The sequence below is a fragment of the Rhinoderma darwinii genome, chromosome 4 (assembly GCF_050947455.1).
Source record: "Rhinoderma darwinii isolate aRhiDar2 chromosome 4, aRhiDar2.hap1, whole genome shotgun sequence".
In the NCBI taxonomy this organism is placed as follows: Eukaryota; Metazoa; Chordata; class Amphibia; order Anura; family Rhinodermatidae; genus Rhinoderma; species Rhinoderma darwinii.
This window is the reverse complement of record NC_134690.1, coordinates 83,652,395-83,669,778: the sequence shown is the minus strand read 5'-3', so window position 1 is coordinate 83,669,778 and position 17,384 is coordinate 83,652,395. Positions and strand designations below refer to the sequence as shown.

Here is a 17,384-nt window from a genome sequence, read left to right as displayed (position 1 = left end):
CACTCCATTGACGTAAAAATAAAAAAGTTATAAAGCTTCTGACCACTTCAGTGTCTCAAAGTATTCGGCTTTCTTTCTTCTATATGGCTCATTCTGCTTTTACAGCTAAATTAAAACCGTGCCAGATCTGTGGCCGCCTAAACAGAAATCTGCAAATACATACGGTACAGCGTCTTTGAAGTTCGCGGGGGGGGGGGGGATGGGGCCCAGACCTGAAAAAGTGCCCGAGGCCCATGGTACCCTTAATCCGCCCCTGACGGATACGATTTGCGTAAATTAATTAAAAAGTAAAAAAATGTATCACATTCTGTAAAAATTTTAAGTTTTCCCTATTTTGAACTGCAATATGTCACATATGTACATACATACTGTACACATTTTTTTTTATTAGATATACATTTCCGTCTCTTTACTTTATTTTTGCAAAAGTTTTGATTATTATTGAATTTGTAAGTACATTTTGTTTTCCTGCACCATGCCAAGTTTTCAGAGGCTCATAGGTGTCAGCATGACCCTATTTGAAAACTACACCCCTTCTAGTATTTATCTAGGGGTATAGTGAGTATTTTGACCCCACAGTTTTTTGCTAAATTGAATGCAAAGCAGGTAATTAATTCATTGTATTAATTCAAAGAGATTTCTTTCTAAAGCGAACATGAGAATGAAGAAACACACCCCAAAATCTATCACTCTGTTTCTCCTGTGTTCAAAAATACCCCCCATTGTGGCCTCAATCTGCTTACTAGACGTGTGGCGGGGCCAAAAAGAGAGGGAGCACCCTTTGGCTTTCAGGGCACAGTTTAATAAATTCTAGGTCTTATATCATGCATTTAGAGGCATTGAGCAGTAATGGAGTGATGAGCAATATCTTCCAAAAAATGGAGGAAAATGTATCCAACTATGTTGCAAACTCGAGTCTGTTCACTAGATAGAACACCTGCAGGGCTGTCATGAAAAGTTGTTGTTTTTTCAGTGACTGGTTGTACAACGTCTTTTTAGATCCATCAATCCCTATATGAAGGACGAACGTGCCAAGTGACACGGTACACCATAACAGGCCCCTGCCCGGCAAGGTATGAACCGCTATGTGCACAAAACAACCAACGTATATATAAAGGATCAGTGTCCAAAACCATCTATAGGAATAGTAAAGGATCACTAATCCCCAAAATAATGTCAGTATTTCCAGAAGAATTGTCGGGTGTACTACATCCAGTAAGAACCAGAACAAAACTAACAAAGCCCATGGTGTATTGATAAGGAACAGCTTGATTACTAGAGATCCTCCCAAAAAAAACATCATGCCCATATCACGGTACAGAAATAGGAATGTAACAGCTGTATGTGGCCAGACATAGTCATAAGAAAAAGGAACTACATCCTCAATTTATTCTTGTAATCATTGCTAAAACGCTCGACTTCTACTAATTCAGGGGTGGCATAGGCCGCACGTGTTGCATTTATCCACATTTTTTATTTCAAGATCACTTGTTGGGGTCCATGTTCTGAATAGACAGATGTGAGCTCTTGCATGTTATTAAAAAAAAACATTCATTTGTGAGTGATCAAGTCCTGGATTTAATTGTCCACATTTGTATAAAAAAAAAATCATAAAGGGGTCAAATTAGTTTTACAGTCTGAAATAAATACACTTTACTACCTCCCCATGAGAATCCCTCCCTCCCTTGAAAAGCCTATAAACTAAACACAAAATATGAATAAATGAAATTGACTCCCTAAAAAGAATTCCCCCACCCCTGCCTTTTTTGGTGTTCCCTAAATGTTATATAAAACCAATAATTAGAAATGGTGTGATATGTCTCAAAACAGGGGAAGTTGCACAGGCCTGGTTTTGAAGAGCACATGGGGCAGTAAAAGCTGGTGTAACGTCCGCGGTTGTAGACCGCAGACTCCTATTATCCTGCAGACGTTTTCCTCTCCGGAGATGCCAGCACATGAGCACTAGGGTGCGCGCGTGAGCTCATTCTCGGCCTTAAAGTGCTAGCGCGCACACATGTTAAAGATTTATCTGATTGCGCCCAGATCACCCTGGACTATAAGAAGGGCCCTGCCCCTTCACTCACTGTCTGAGCGTTGTTGTGTTTTCCCGTGTCAGTCTAGCAAATGGTCCCTTGGTGTTTTCCTGTTCCCAGTGTTCCCGTTCCTGCTACCTGTATCCTGTATCCCATGCTGCCTTGTTCCTGTGCCTTAAAGAGTTGGAGTCGTGATGTGTCACACCACGCCTGGTGTCTGCTGCCAAGGTCGCATTTGAGCCTTGCCATCGCTACTGTCTGGGCTATCACAGGCACCCTTGCTCGGACTATAGACTTTACTTGGTACCCTGTTTGGCTAGCTGGTATCCCGATACGACGCTACGACCCAGTAGGTCCACATACTCACAGATCGTGACAGTACGCTCAGGCCATGGACCCCGCTGGTCAACCCAAGAAAATGATGACGTCACAAACCATGCAAGCAGATATGCTAGTCTGCCAGTTATGACAGGACCAACTCCTCCAGGCGGTGAATGCCATCACACATCGGATGGACACACAAGCTGCAGCCGTCTCAGCATCCGTTCCTGTTGCTCCGGCTGTTCCTCCTGGCAGTACCGGTGTTGATCCTCGTTTCCCATTGCCACTACTTCCTCGCTACGACAGAGACTCGAGTATCTGCAGGGGATTTCTGAACCAGTGCCAGATCCACTTCAGTCTCCATACCAGAGCATTTTCTACTGAGAGCGCAAGGATCGAATTTATCATATCACTCCATGGGCAAACCCTATCTGGGAACGACAGGGGCCAGAGACCCGCGACTTTCAGAGTTTCCTACAGACTTTTTGCACAGTGTTCAAGGAACCTGGCCAAGTCTCCTCAGCAGCTACATCTCTCCTGACCCTTCACCAGGAGGACACCACCATCAGCGAGTACGCGATTCACTTCAGCACCCTGGCGGCAGAGCTGTCCTGGAACAAGGTGGCCATGGAGGCTACATTCTGGCAGGGACTGTCACTCAGCAGACGCACTTCAGGACTTTGTCTGTTTTGCGGACCCGGAGGCCATATTGTGCGTTCATGTCCTCAGAAACAAAAGAGACTAAATTGCCTAGAATTGGTTGGAGAGACAACACTAGGGGGAACGACGCTAGATAAGAAGTTCTCCTCCAAACTGTCCATTCCTGTGACCATTGGGTCTGGGGAGAAGACGCACAGCGTGTCTGCATACCTGGAATCTGGGTCCGCAGCAAACTTCAGAAAAGACCTAGTGGATCTCCTCCAGTTGCCCACAGTCCCTCTAGAGACATCTTTGGCTGTGGCATCAGTGAATGGACTACCTCTGCCCGACCTGATCGTATCTGAGACCAAGCAACTGGGACTCCAAGTTGGAGCCCTTCATTCAGAACTAATTTCCCTTCTTGTCTTGCCTAAAGACATCAATCCTGTCCTGCTGGGCCTGCCTTGGCTTCCACTACATGCCCCAGTTCTGGACTGGAATTCCGGGGAGGTTCTCCAATGGGGATCTAAATGTCGCAGCTGCTGTCGGTTACAGATTCATCCTGCCCAGCCTACCCTGCCCCGCTCATTGGCAGGATTGCCCCCCCCCCCGCTTCTCTCAACTTGCAGATGTCGTCAGCAAAAAGGAGGCTGAGACGCTTCCTCCACACCGGGCTTATGACTGCCCCATTGAACTGGTTCCAGATGCGTCTCCCCTCCCCCCCCCCCCCCATGGCCGGGTATACCCTCTCTTCTTGCCAGAGACTCAGTCCATGTCGACCTACATCAAGGAGAATGTGGAGAGGAGTCTCATACAAAAATCCTCCTCCCTGGCCGAGGCCGGGTTCTTTTTTGTCAAGAAAAAAAGACAGATCTCTTCAGCCTTGCATTGAGTACCGTGGTCTCAATCAAGTCACGGTCAAAAATAAATATCCGTTGCCAGTAATTTCCGAACTATTTGACCGCATACGAGGAGCCAAGATCTTCTCCAAACTTGACTTGCGTGGGGCTTACAATTTAATTAGAATCCGTCAAGGTGATGAGTGGAAGACTGCGTTTAACAATCGAGACCGGCACTACGAATACCTGGTGATGTCCTTCGGTCTCTATAATGCTCCCGCGGTCTTCCAGGAATTCATCAATGACATCTTCTGAGATCTCCTCTATGTTTGTGTTGTGGTCTATCTCGATGACATTTTGATTTTTTCCCCAGATTCGACGTCTCATCGGAGACATGTCCGTCAAGTTCTGCTACGACTAAGGAAGAATCGCCTGTATGCCAAGCTGGAGAAGTGCGTGTTTGAGAAGAATTCTCTACTCTTCCTGGGCTACATCATCTAGGATCAAGGCCTCAAGATGGACCCTGAGAAGGTAAAGGCCGTTGTCATGTCCATGACCGCGGGCCATCAGGCTCACTCACCTCCTGACGGCCACAGCCATGGGTCTGTGAGCACTGGCCCCAGTCTCCTCCTCAGGAAACGCGAGCACTCACTTCCGTTTATCTCAGCTGGGTCCCGTAGGGTGCTCTTAAAGGGCCAGCGCGCACACCTGAAGTTAATGCTAAAATTAGCCCATGAGCACCCTGGACTATAAGAAGGGCTCAGCCCCTTCCTCCCTGGCCTGAGCGTTGTTGTCATACCCTAATTTTGTCTAGCAAATGGCCTCCTAGTGTTTTCCAGTTCCCAGTGTTCCCCGTTCCTGTACCTGTATCCTGTGTCCCGTGCTATCTGGTCAAGTGCCGTGCTGAGCTGTAGTCGTGCTGTGCTGTATTCCACGCCCGTCCTTCTACACCATGCCTTACATCTGCCTTCTGCCTAAGTCCCAGCCGAGCCTGTCATTGCTACTGTCCGAGCTGCCACAGGTTCACTATACGAACTATAGACTGTGACCTGCGTCCTGTTGGCCAGCTGCCATACCATCAAGGCGGTACGGCCCAGTGGGTCCACGCTCCAAATGTGACAGTCATCATGGAATGGCCACGTCCTCAAGGGTTGAGGTCCATACAGCGGTTTTTGGGATTCGACAACTTCTACTGGCAGTTTATCCCACACTTCTCTTCACTGACGGCCCCCATCTATACCCTCACCAAGAAAGGTATGAACACCAAGGTGTGGACTCCAGAGGCAGAAGCTGCATTTAATAGCTTTAAGAGTGCCTTCACGTCAGCCTCAACCCTCCCTCATCCTGATGTATCGCTACAGTTTTCATTGGAGGTGGACGCCACCGCAGTTGGTGCAGGTGCACTTCTGTTCCAGAGAGGTTCTAAAGGGAAGGCAATGGTATGTGGCTATGTGGGTATATGACTTTTTTTTGGAGATCGGGAATTACTGGCCATCAAATTGACTCTGGAGGAGTGGAGTCATCTACTAGAGGGTGCAGCTCACCCGATCCTGATATTTACAGACCACAAGAACCTTACCTATCGCCAGATGCCCCAAGACTGAACCCCCGTCAAGCCAGGTGGTCGCTTTTCTTTGCTCTGTTCCAGTTTGTGCTCCACTACCGCCCTGCCAACAAAAATGTGAGGGCCGAGGCCTTGTCTGTGTTGTTCGAGACAGAGGACACCGTGGACTCTCAACAAAATATCATTGATCCGTCCTCATTGATCCGTCCTGTATCATCTCTGTTAATCCTCTGCAAGTTAGAGACATCCCTCTGGGGAGGACTTGTGTACGCCTAGCAGAGAGGAGGTGAATCCTTCGCTGGGGACACAGCTCCAAACTTGCTGGGCACGAGGGTGCCCGTAAGACCCGAGATTTGCTTGCCTGTCATTTCTGGTGGCCCACACTGCCCACAGACAATGTGGACTTTGTCTCAGCCTGCACTGTGTGCGCTGCCAATAAAGTTGCTCACTCCAAGCCTGCCAGTCTGCTCCAACCTCTGCCTGTGCCCAACTTTTCCTGGCAGCATATAGCAATGGACTTTGTCTCAGACCTTCTTACCTCTGCTGGATGCAATACGGTCTGGGTGGTGGTGGACCGGTTCTCGAAAATCGCTTACTTTGTTCCACTGACCGGCCTACCTCCTGCCTCTCGACTGGCCAACCTCTTCATCCAACACATCTTCCGCCTGCATGGCTTACCTCTGCATATCGTGTCTGACCTGGGGGTTCAGTTTACCTCTAAGTTCTGTAGAGTCCTCTGTAAACTCCTTGATGTAAAGTTGGACTTTTCCACAGCCAGAGGATCAATCAGATCATGGAGGACTATCTACAACATTTAATTTCTAGGCAGCAGGATGACTGGGTGCAGCTTCTTGCTTGGGCTGAGTTCTACAACAACAACACAAGCTAGTCCACCGCCTCCACACCATTCCTTATTGTCTACGGCAAACATCCACGAACGCCTCTCCCTGTTTTTGCTACGTCCCAGGTGCCTGCAGCTGACTCTGCATTCCGGGTGTAATGACGGGGTAGGGAGACCGACAGGTGAGCCCTAATCTACCCGCCACTCAGTCCCTGCCTACTTGCACGGCCCGTCCTAGGCGACGGCGTACAACTGGGCGACGGTCCCTACGCTCAATAAGTGCACGACAGACAAACAGACAAGGGTACACAGAAGCTAAGGGAAATGGGGCAGTTGCCCACGGCAACACCGTGAGCAACAAGAGTAGTGAACGAGCCGAGTCAAACCAGGAGTGTACGAGGTACCAAACGCAGAGCAGGAGAGTGGTCAGTAGAGCCAGGGTCAATTTGAAGCAGAGGTCAATAGTACTAGCAGGAACAGCAGAGCCAGGAAACCAGACAGAATCACAGGCAAGAAAGAGCAGGAAATGAAGGTATAAATAGACAGAGGACGGGAGCTTGCTCCGTCTGGCCAGGCTGTGATAGGTTCTCCCACTCCTCAGCCTACCAACCTAAGTGGTAACAGATGGAGTCACTCTATCAGACCTAGGAGCAGATGCAGACTGATTAATCACGGGCGTCGACACAGAAGCTGTGTCTGGCAGATCCTTTACAGTACCCCCCCCTTTTATGAGTGGCCACTGGACCCTTCCTAGGTGTACCTGGCTTATTGGGGAACCGAAGATGGAACCTCCTGAGCAATACCCCAGCGTAAACATCCCGGGCGGGTACCCAAGTCCTCTCCTCAGGCCTGTATCTTCTCCAATAGACCAGGTACTGGAGGGAGCCTTGGACCATCCTGCTATCCACAATCTTGGCCACCTCGAATTCTACCCCTTCAGGGGTGAGAACAGGGACCGGAGGTTTCCTCGAGGTATCCAAGGACGGGGAGCAGCGTTTCAGGAGGGAGGCATGAAACAAGTCGTGTATTTGAAAAGACGGGGGTAACTCCAGCCGGAAGGAGACAGGGTTAAGGACCTCAATGATCTTGTACGGCCCTATATACCGGGGAGCAAATTTTTTGGATGGAACTTTAAGACACAAATTATTTGAAGATAGCCACACCAGATCCCCGACCACAAACAAGGGGTTAGCAGAACGTCTTCTATCTGCCTTTTGTATGCTCTGGCACGCCTCTAGGTTCTTCTGAACCTGGGCCCAGACTGTGCACAGTTCCCGATGAACGACATCTACCTCGGGATTGTTGGAACCACCAGGTGAAACGGAGGAGAACCGTGGATTAAACCCAAAGTTACAGAAAAAGGGGGAGACCCCCGACGAGTTACTGACCCGGTTATTAAGGGAAAATTTGGCGAGGGGAATGAAGGAGACCCAACATTATAATAGTCGGAGCTAAAACACCTTAAATATTGTTCTAGAGACTGATTAGTCCTCTCAGTTTGGCCATTAGTTTCAGGATGGAAGGCCGAGGAGAAGGACAGATCAATCTCCAACTTTTTACAGAAAGCTCTCCAAAATAATGAAACAAATTGTACCCCTCTGTCAGAAACAATATTGACAGGAAACCCATGGAGACGCAGGATGTCTTTGACAAACAAGGTAGCTAACGTCTCGGCATTGGGTAGTTTCTTGAGGGGCACAACCCACACCACCGACTTGCCTTGAGATGGAGGCAAATCGGTGATAAAATCCATGGAGATATGGGTCCAAGGTCTCTGGGGAATGGGCAAAGAACATAGTAAGCCCGCTGGTCGGGACCTGGGAGTCTTGGACCTAGCACAAATTTAACAAGCGGCGACAAAGGCCTTAACGTCTTTAGGCAACCCAGGCCACCAATAGTTTCTAGCAATGAGGTGCTTGGTACCCAGGATGCCTGGGTGGCCAGATAGTGCAGAGTCATGATTTCCCCTGAGTACCCTTAGCCGGAATTGCAGGGGAACAAACAGCTTGTTCTCAGGAAGGTTCCCGGGAGCTGAACCTTGATCAGCCGCAATTTCGGAGACTAAGTCAGAATCAACAGAGGATATGATTATACCTGGGGGCAAGACACAAGCAGGATGTACCTCCGAAGGAGGGCTGCTATGCGACAGTGCATCTGTAATATTTTTAGACCCAGCCCTATAGGGGACCACAAAGTTGAATCTAGTAAAGAAAACAACGCCCATCGAGCTTGTCTCGGGTTTAGCCTCCGGGCAGATTCTAGGAAAACCAGATTCTTGTGGTCGGTAAGGACAGTTACCTGGTGCCTAGCCCCCTCCAAGAAGAGGCGCCACTCTTCAAATGCCCTTTTAATGGCTAAGAGTTCGTGGTTGCCCACATCATAGTTACTCTCAGTGGGCGAGAACTTCCTGGAGAAGTAGGCACAGGGACGGAGATGGGTGAGGGACCTGGTACCCTCGGACAAGACAGCACCCACTCCCACCTCGGAGGCGTCAACCTCCACGATGAATGGCTCCATTTGGTTAGGCTGAATCAGCACTAGGGCAGAGATAAAGCACTTCTTAAGGATCTCAAAAGCCTGGACCGCCTCCGGAGGCCAGTGGAGGAGATCAGCACCTTTGCGAGCAAGATCCGTAAGAGGCTTAGCGATGACCGTGAAGTTAGCAATAAATCTCCGGTAATAATTAGCAAACCCCAGGAAGCACTGTAACGCCTTCAGGGAGGCAGGTTGGACCCATTCAGCTACAGCCTGAACCTTGGCAGGGTCCATGCGGAATTCATTATGTATATATATATATATATATATATATATATATATATATATATATATATATATATATATATATAAAAGGGCCCTGCCCCTTCACTCATTGCCTGAGCGTTGTGTTTTCCCATGTCAGTCTAACAAATAATCCCTTGGTGTTTTCCTGTTCCCTGTGTTCCCATTCCTGCTACCTGTATCCTGTATCCCGTGCTGCCTTGTTCCTGTGCCTTAAAGAGTTGGAGTCGTGCTGTGTTACACCACGCCTGGTGTCTGCTGCCAAGGTCCCATCTGAGCCTAGCTATTGCTACTGTCTGGACTATCACAGGTACCCTTGCTCGGACTATAGACTTTACTTAATAAGCTGTTTGGTCAGCTGCTATCCCGCTATGGCGGTATGACCCAGTGGGTCCACATACCCACAGATCATGACACCTGGTATCAGTCCTCCTTCCATGTTTACTGCACACCCGGCCTCTGTTTTGGAGGCATCTTTTGTTCTCAGTGGCAGGTACAGGGGGAAAGAAGAGGTGCACAGTAAGCCTTTGGAAATCCTCTGACTCAAAGGATTCTCCAAGTGCAGGGGAGTCAAACAGGAGATGCTCTATAATATTTTCCTGGTATTTTAGGAAACTGAGAGTTCCTTGCATCTTGCAGAGCACATAGCTATTATAAGAAGCCACCTGGATGAGGTAGAGTGCTACCTTTTTATACCAGGCCCTAGTTTTGCGTTTGACCAGGTATCGTTGTAGGACCTGGTCAGATAGATCGACTCCCCCATGAACTTATTGTAGTCCACTACACAGACTGGTTTCCTCTCATCAGAGGTAGCTGTGCTCTCTCTCACTGCCACTGTGGTGTCCTCATGAAGGGTGGTCAGCATCTAAACCTCCTTTTTGTCACTCCACTTGACAGCAAACAACTGGTCACTGGCAAATGAGAGCAACGCACCCCTTGTTATACGCCTGGATACCAGTTGTTGAGGGAAGCTGGATCGATTTTTACAGGCCCCTGTACTAGCAGCATGGAAGAGCTAATACAGGTGGACAAGGCTCCATTTCTGTAGGAATGGCACCATGAGTTCCCAGGCGATTTTCTCACTAATGCCATATCCCTTGGGCAGCCTGGGGGATTAAGTTGGCGGTCCCTGCCCTCATATATTAAAAAAAAAACCCTAAAGGTGTAGCCCGTTGTGCTCTTGCACACCTTATACAGTTTGACACCGTATCCGGCTCTTTTGGAGGACATGTATTGGCGAAAGGATAGGCGGCCCTCGAAGCTTATAAGAGACTCGTCTACCGATCATTTTTGGCCTGGGGTGTTTAAATGGCTACGGTCGTGTGCATGAGGCCTAAGGGTATGTTCACACACTTACTAATAAACTTACTAATATACGGAGCTGTTTGCAAGAGAAAACAGCGCCTGATATTCAGCCGTTTTTTGCGGCCGCTTTTGGAGCTGTTTTTCTATAGAGTCAATGAACAACGGCTCAAGAAGTAACATGCACTTATTTTTCGCAGCGCTTTTTTCCACGGCCGTTTTTCAAAACTGCCGCGTAAAAAAATGCCCCGTCGGAAAAGAAAGCCGTTTTTCCCATTAAAATCAATGGGCAGATGTTTGGAGGCGTTTTGCTTCCGATTTTTCGGACGATAATAAGCTGTGTGAACATAGCCTAATTGGTATATCACAGTGACCATATGATCAGGGACCAATTATAACAGTCCCTGATCAGTAATTATGCACAGGCAGACTCTGCCTTGCAGTTACTGCGCATGCATGCACCATTTTGTTTTTCTAATGGAAGGGAGCGGGGGGTACAGATCAGTGGCTGCGGGGGCCTACCATTAAATTTTTTTATCTCCTCTCACCAAACATTCATGGTGAGAGGAGATAAAAAAACTCATTTTCACTTGTTACATCATTATAACCCACCTCTGGGACCCGCATCTTTCTCTAGATCAGGGCCCCCTAAACCCTATTCTAGCTTACTCGGCTCCCTCCCGGGCACTACCTAGTCGGGTGGTCGGAAGTTAAGGAAACAGTCGAGTGCTCGCCGAGCTACGCTGTTTGCGTTACTCCCATAGAAGTGAATGGGAGTTACTGAAACAGCGTAGCACGGTGAGCTACGCTGTTTCCGGAACTTGGTAGATCGGTAGGTTTAGGGGGCCGCGTTCTAGAGATAGGTGCAAGTCCAAGAGGAGGGACCCGCATCTATCGATCTTTTATGGCATATCCTCTGGATATACCATTAATGTCCATGATGAGAAAACCCCTTTAACTTATAAATCTATGTCTATGCAGGCAATTTGGAGCTCTGTATTAGAAAAACACAACTACAGATATATTAAGAAATTATCCAGCACAGTACAGAATAAAAATGACATGCTGATAAAACGTAAAGATGTATTTTATAGGGGTTTTCTGATCTTCTGTGAACAATGCTTAGTTAATGTATGATGTATATCTACTTATATATATATATATATATATATACACACACACACGCATACACACACACACACACACACATATACTTGATGGTCACACTCTACTCCTGTGGCTTCAAATAGTGTTCATTCATTTTGTCTATTATTGCTGGATACCGAAACTCCCTTCTACCTCTGTAGCATTAAAAACTCTGCCTGGCAACTCTCCCTTCCTGCCCATTACCTTCACCCTCATGTTCCCCTGCCTCTATAAATACGTTGTGGATGTTGGCAGAAAAGTTGGTTAATTAGCACAAGAATAAATTTGACACTTACGACTAAAAGCAATCAGGCTCCTTCATCACAAATTCACAAGTCTTTCCAGGTGGTGATAAATTTATCAGCTGAGAAGATTTATTTTTAGTATCTGGTTAAAACACCTAGGACTTTGTATATCAGTCTGTCTACAACAGGAAGATTGCACAGGCCTGACTTAGGCCCCATACACACGACCGTAAAAAATGTCCGTAATTGCGGACTGCAATTACGGTCCGCAATTACGGATATATTCACTTCTATTGTTCACAGACACCTTCCCATTTATTTACGGGAAGGTGTCCGGCCGTAGAAGTGTACCACAAAAGATACGACATGTCCTATCTTTTGTTTTTTATGGTCCGTGCCTCCATACTTTGTATGGGAGTACGGGCCAACAATGCGGGTGGCAGTCCGCGGCCGTCGACGGCCAGCCATGCCCGCAATCGCAGCATGAGATTACGGCCATGGCAGTGTGCTTGAGGCATTAAACTACGGAGCTCAAAGCGTGCCTTCTCTCCAAGAGTGCGGATAGTTCTGACATTCTAGAAAATAGATGAATCTAGGAGGTCCCATATTGCAATATATGCGTTAACTGTGGCCTAAAAATGGCATACACATGCGACAGGCTAGACATTTCCTACCCTCTTTATTATGTTGGCACAACTTTAAAGCTGCATTACATTAGATAGAAATATGGTGCAGATACCACCATCTTAGCAGCAATGCTACAAACACAAAGATCAGGGTCACAATTATGTAATCCTTCATAAAAAAATTCCCGAAAACAAAAACATTTTGTTACAGGTTATACCCATATAAAAAAAGCAACATAGCCAAGGATGTACAGATGTAGCCAATTTTATCTTGACTTAGCGTGATATCATACAACAGAAGCCATAGAAAATGTCAAGTTAAAGTTTCTTGCCACTGTGTTAAAAATCAAGATAAACATGGCTACGTCAGAGAGGAATTTTTCCCCTATTGAGGCTATTTGCATCAACCAAATGGTGTTTTTGCCTTTCTCTGGATTAACACGGTTGGACTTGATGGACCCTTTTTTTTTTTTCAATCTTATCAACTGTGATACTATGTACATACATACTTACTGTACATAATACAGTAGAATGTGCCCAGGTAATCGGAATTGGCTTATATGATTATCAATCCTGTTGGCCAACTACAACTAAAGGGACCCAGTTGATTATTATGTTTTGTGGGTTACATGTCCCTGTCCTATAGAAGGTGAGCTGTCTCAATCATTACAACCGTAAGTAAGACAGTGCCCTGTTCTTAGACCTCTACAGCATAGTGAAGGGCCCGTGACTTAACACAGACATGTTCCAATATGTCAGAAGTGCTCAATTTCTCGCTTTACATGGCCTGATACTTGGCCAGATTATCATCAAAATACTGCCCTACGTATAGACAACTTAAAGCTGACCATACATATAAGATAACTCTCAGCCGAACACTCATTTGGCTGACCTCCCTATAAACATACATGTTCGGCTCGGCTGAGCATGCATGTTTATTGCAGTGGGGAGAGGAAGATAAGGCACTATTAGACAGCTATACTCCCCACTGTGGTAAAGATCAGATAACAACAGTCTCTGAGGGCACTCTTATATCCTCATTCAGACAGTTAATGGTCCCAAGCAACTTGGACTTGGTGTGGCCAGGGAAGCTTTTATTGGATCCAATAAATTCTCTAATATGTCTTCATTCTGGTCCATTGGATACAGGATTAATATCATTTTACCATCAATTCCACTCTAATATAAAAAAAGAAATCCCTTGTCAAAAGGACTTTGAATTGAGGTCTTATGTCAAATTCATTACTACTCCCAGAAGGGTTGTTTTTCCAGATGACTGAATGGGAGCGCTGTGTAGTTATAATTGCTACATAACTAGACAAATTTACCACTCAGGAGTCTTGGAAATCTTGGTAAGAAATCTTATGGGAATTGTGGCGGCAGAGACTTGTCACTTTTGGAAAACACAGAGTGCAGAAAGAGATATACTGTAAGTAATACAAGACTGAAGAGAATTTTTAACAATGAAACAGAAGAGAACAACTCAAGGGCTGATATTTACTGGTGACATTTTGGAAATTGCCTAATTTAGTAAATTTGGTACTGAAAGGTCATCTTTTGTTGACACAGGCCTAGTTCTTGTAACGTTTAGCCTCACACTGCAGCAGATTTGTAACTGTGTTTCATAGAATCGAACAATGCCGGATTCTGGGAATGTTCTCATCTCCCCCTTGTTACATACACATTGAAAATGAGCTGTGATAAACACACTAAAAATATCCCGGATTTGTCAGCCTCTAGAGGAGTTCAGTGTGAAATTTTAATTAACATGAATTTAAGGAAAGAAAATAATGCACTTAAGAGGAAGACATTCTGATCTTCAGATCCGATGTGTCTGCATACAATGTACAGATACAAGACAGGATATAAGGCCGAATCTAGATGTGACTATGGACAGCACCTGAAGTCATGGGATTGTTGCCTCATATAGTCATACCCATAGAAATGCATTAAGTCTCATAATGTGTGTGATGTTGCAGCTGTCACCAGGTGGGCTCCCCCCTTGCAGGGTCGCAGCCATGCCACACACCTGGACAATTGGCAACTGTAGTCCTCATGATGCCAAGGCCTATTAGACATACTGTATAGACAAATTACTTTCCATTTTCAGATTTAGAAGGGTATAAGAAATCTTTGAGCATGGGTTTTGGTGCTAGATTTCAGGAATGATCACATGGACAGTACTATTGTGGGGCCATTCACTGCAATGACAGATATGAGATATGATTTTGGTACTAAGGCCAAAGAAAACATGAGGTACCAGAATTATCACTTGGACAGTATAAATGAAAACGAGCTAAACACTAAAGGCGCCATACACATTAACAGGTTGCCAACTGCAAGCTGTATATAAACAGGCGGTCAAGGTCCTTAAAACCCGCGCCATAGTGTATTTACGGCATGGGTTTTAGCTGGCCGCCCAAGCAATCAGGCAGCTGAATGTCAGGTGCCTGGAATTCAGTACTGCCGGGGACCCTGAAGAGAAGATCAAAGCAGCTTTCGCTGCTTCTATCTTCTCTGATCGCTCAGACACAGCGCTCAATAAGTGCTATGTATAGAATAGATTCAGCGGAATAGCAGCTGCCTCTATTGGTCTTGGTGATCATGTGACTGGTCACATGATCGCCGGGATGCCATTAGTGTCATGCTGCTGCTGGGTCTAACTAGACCCAGCACTATCCTATTACTGAGTATAAGACGGCTGATTTCCCTTGTGCAGCCCCAATTACAGTGGAAAAACATGGTGTAAAAGAAAATAAATAAAGTCCACAAAAGGACTTTTCTGACCTTTGAGGGACAAATGATAATAATAAAAAAAATAAAAGTAAAAATAAATGATAAATACACATAAAATACCCACCCAAAAAAAAACGTTCCACCCGCCAATAATTGTCGTGACGCTAGCCCTTACCCAACTACCCTAAAACAGACATGTAATATATCAAAATTTACGGTAGACAATGACAATCGCAAATAAAGGTATATTTCAGGTAACACTATATTAATACCATAAAAAATTAGCTGAAATGTAAAAAAAAGCATATTTTTTCGCTATTATTTTCAAACTCTAAGCCTGAAAATGCAAAAATAGCAAAAAGGATGTGTACAAAAACGATGAAAAAAAGAAGCCTGCATTGTCTATGAAAATTTTTTCACAAAAATTACGTCGCTAACCCAACAAATATTTATAGCTATAGCTGTTATAGCTATAAAGTTATAGCTTTTTAACTAACACGTGCTAAAAATGGCTAAACAGTGTCTGGTCCTGAACCGGTTAAATACATGTCCTTAAGAAGAATTATCAATTATTTCCAAGCTAGAACAGCATGGTGTGTGCCTTTAGTTTTGTCAAATATAAACCCATGAATAATAAAATACCCAGTGCATTGAATTCTAGAGGTGCAACACGTGAGGTATCAGCTATGAGTATACAGGTAGTGAGAGGTCTGAAGGGGTATCACCACTGAGTATACGGAGACATAGAAAAACAGAGGCCATGAATAGAGGATGGAGTGATCAGCGTATAAACTGGGTGTACGAGCAGAGTGGAGCTATTAAACTGCCAGCCTTGGATATGCAAAATGTATAAAATGAGAACGTGTTTCAAGTATAAAAGCAATAAGTGGAAATGTCAAGTCTGATTATCTGCAGTGAGTATAGGACTACGAAGAAGGGGTAGTAGTGTATCATTGCTGGATATGGGACAAATGGTCATCTTGGCAGTGCAATAAATTTAGGAATTTTAATTGGAGTAATAGGATTTTAGTGTGTATAACCATGGCAAGAGGCTACCATCATGATTAGGGTACTAGTGCTCATTATCATAGCTGTGAATATAAACATGCATTAGAAGTAATGAACATATCACCATTGCCTCAATACATTAGTGACAAGACAATCAGCAACCTGTCCCTAAAACATATGCAGCAAGAAAGTCCAATGTAGCAACAATAGCCATGTGAATATTGACCGGGCTGCAAAGAAATCCAGTGGTTGATGGCTGAGTATACGAGTGCATGGAGTGCGCCATCAGCTGAGCAATGATAAAGTATTAGAAACTGGATATATCAATGCAACAAGAAGACTATCGGCACTTTAATATTCGTTCTGAGTATGTGATACTATAGAGTTGCCAGCAGTAACATCAATATACAGAAGCATTGGTTATTATATGGACAGTCCTGAATATGTGATATTATAGAAGTGTCATCGCTAACATTAATATACAGTAGCATTGATTATTATATGGACCAAGTGGAGGGATAAATGAATAAGTACTGAATACAAGAATAGAGTATCAGCACTTTAATATCAGTCCTGAACATGTGATATTATAGAAGTGTCATCACTAACATTAATATACAGCAGCATTGATTATTATATGGACAGAGTGAAGAAATAAATAACTTAGCAGTGAATATAAGAATAGGTTATCTGCACTTTAATATGAGTTCTGTTCTGTATTAGAGGAGTTACATGTCAATAGGCTTGAGTGTAGTAATGAGAACACTGAGAAGATGATGAGAATATCAGTACTCAGTACAAAGACAATACATACAGTCTAGAATTGGATTCATGGACAGCACAGATCCAGAGAGCATATTCCTATAGTACAGGAGAGATCAGCACTGACAGAGTGGACAGCTCCTGCACATCTACTACTCACATGGTGTCCTGGAATCTCTGCAGATCTCTTCTCTTCTCAGGAGCTCACAGGGATCTGCCAGGTTGATGGTGGAGGCAGCACCCAGCCTAGTAGTGTCTCTAAGTAGGAGGAGGTGGGAGAACACATGATAACCCCCCCATCTTTTTTATATATATAAATATGTACACACAGAGGTGTAGACAAGTCAGGAGAAGCCGTGACTGGTGTTATAAGGTGACAGGTACCACCTCACTAATACATGTCCTAGCTCAGGTACTGGTATTCCTAAGGAGAAGCAGAGCAGGCAGCTGCAGGAGTCATCACTAACCTATGCCCTAATAAAAAGAGCTAATGATCTGTGTTGTCTATGGCAATGCCATCTCACAAAACAAACACTGAAGAAAA

General features: G+C 45.2%; 1 protein-coding gene across 1 annotated transcript in view; it reads right to left on the bottom strand.

Annotated features, from left to right (window-relative positions):
* Nucleotides 1–17,083, bottom strand: part of LOC142760759 (vesicle-associated membrane protein 1-like) — a 79,395-nt gene extending 62,312 nt beyond the window's left edge. Inside the window, exon 1 of the mRNA XM_075863937.1 lies at nt 17,001–17,083. Coding sequence (XP_075720052.1) covers nt 17,001–17,002 — 2 coding nt within the window. The 5' untranslated portion in view covers nt 17,003–17,083. The remainder of the gene's footprint in view (nt 1–17,000) is intronic.
* Between the last annotated feature and the right edge of the window lie 301 nt (nt 17,084–17,384).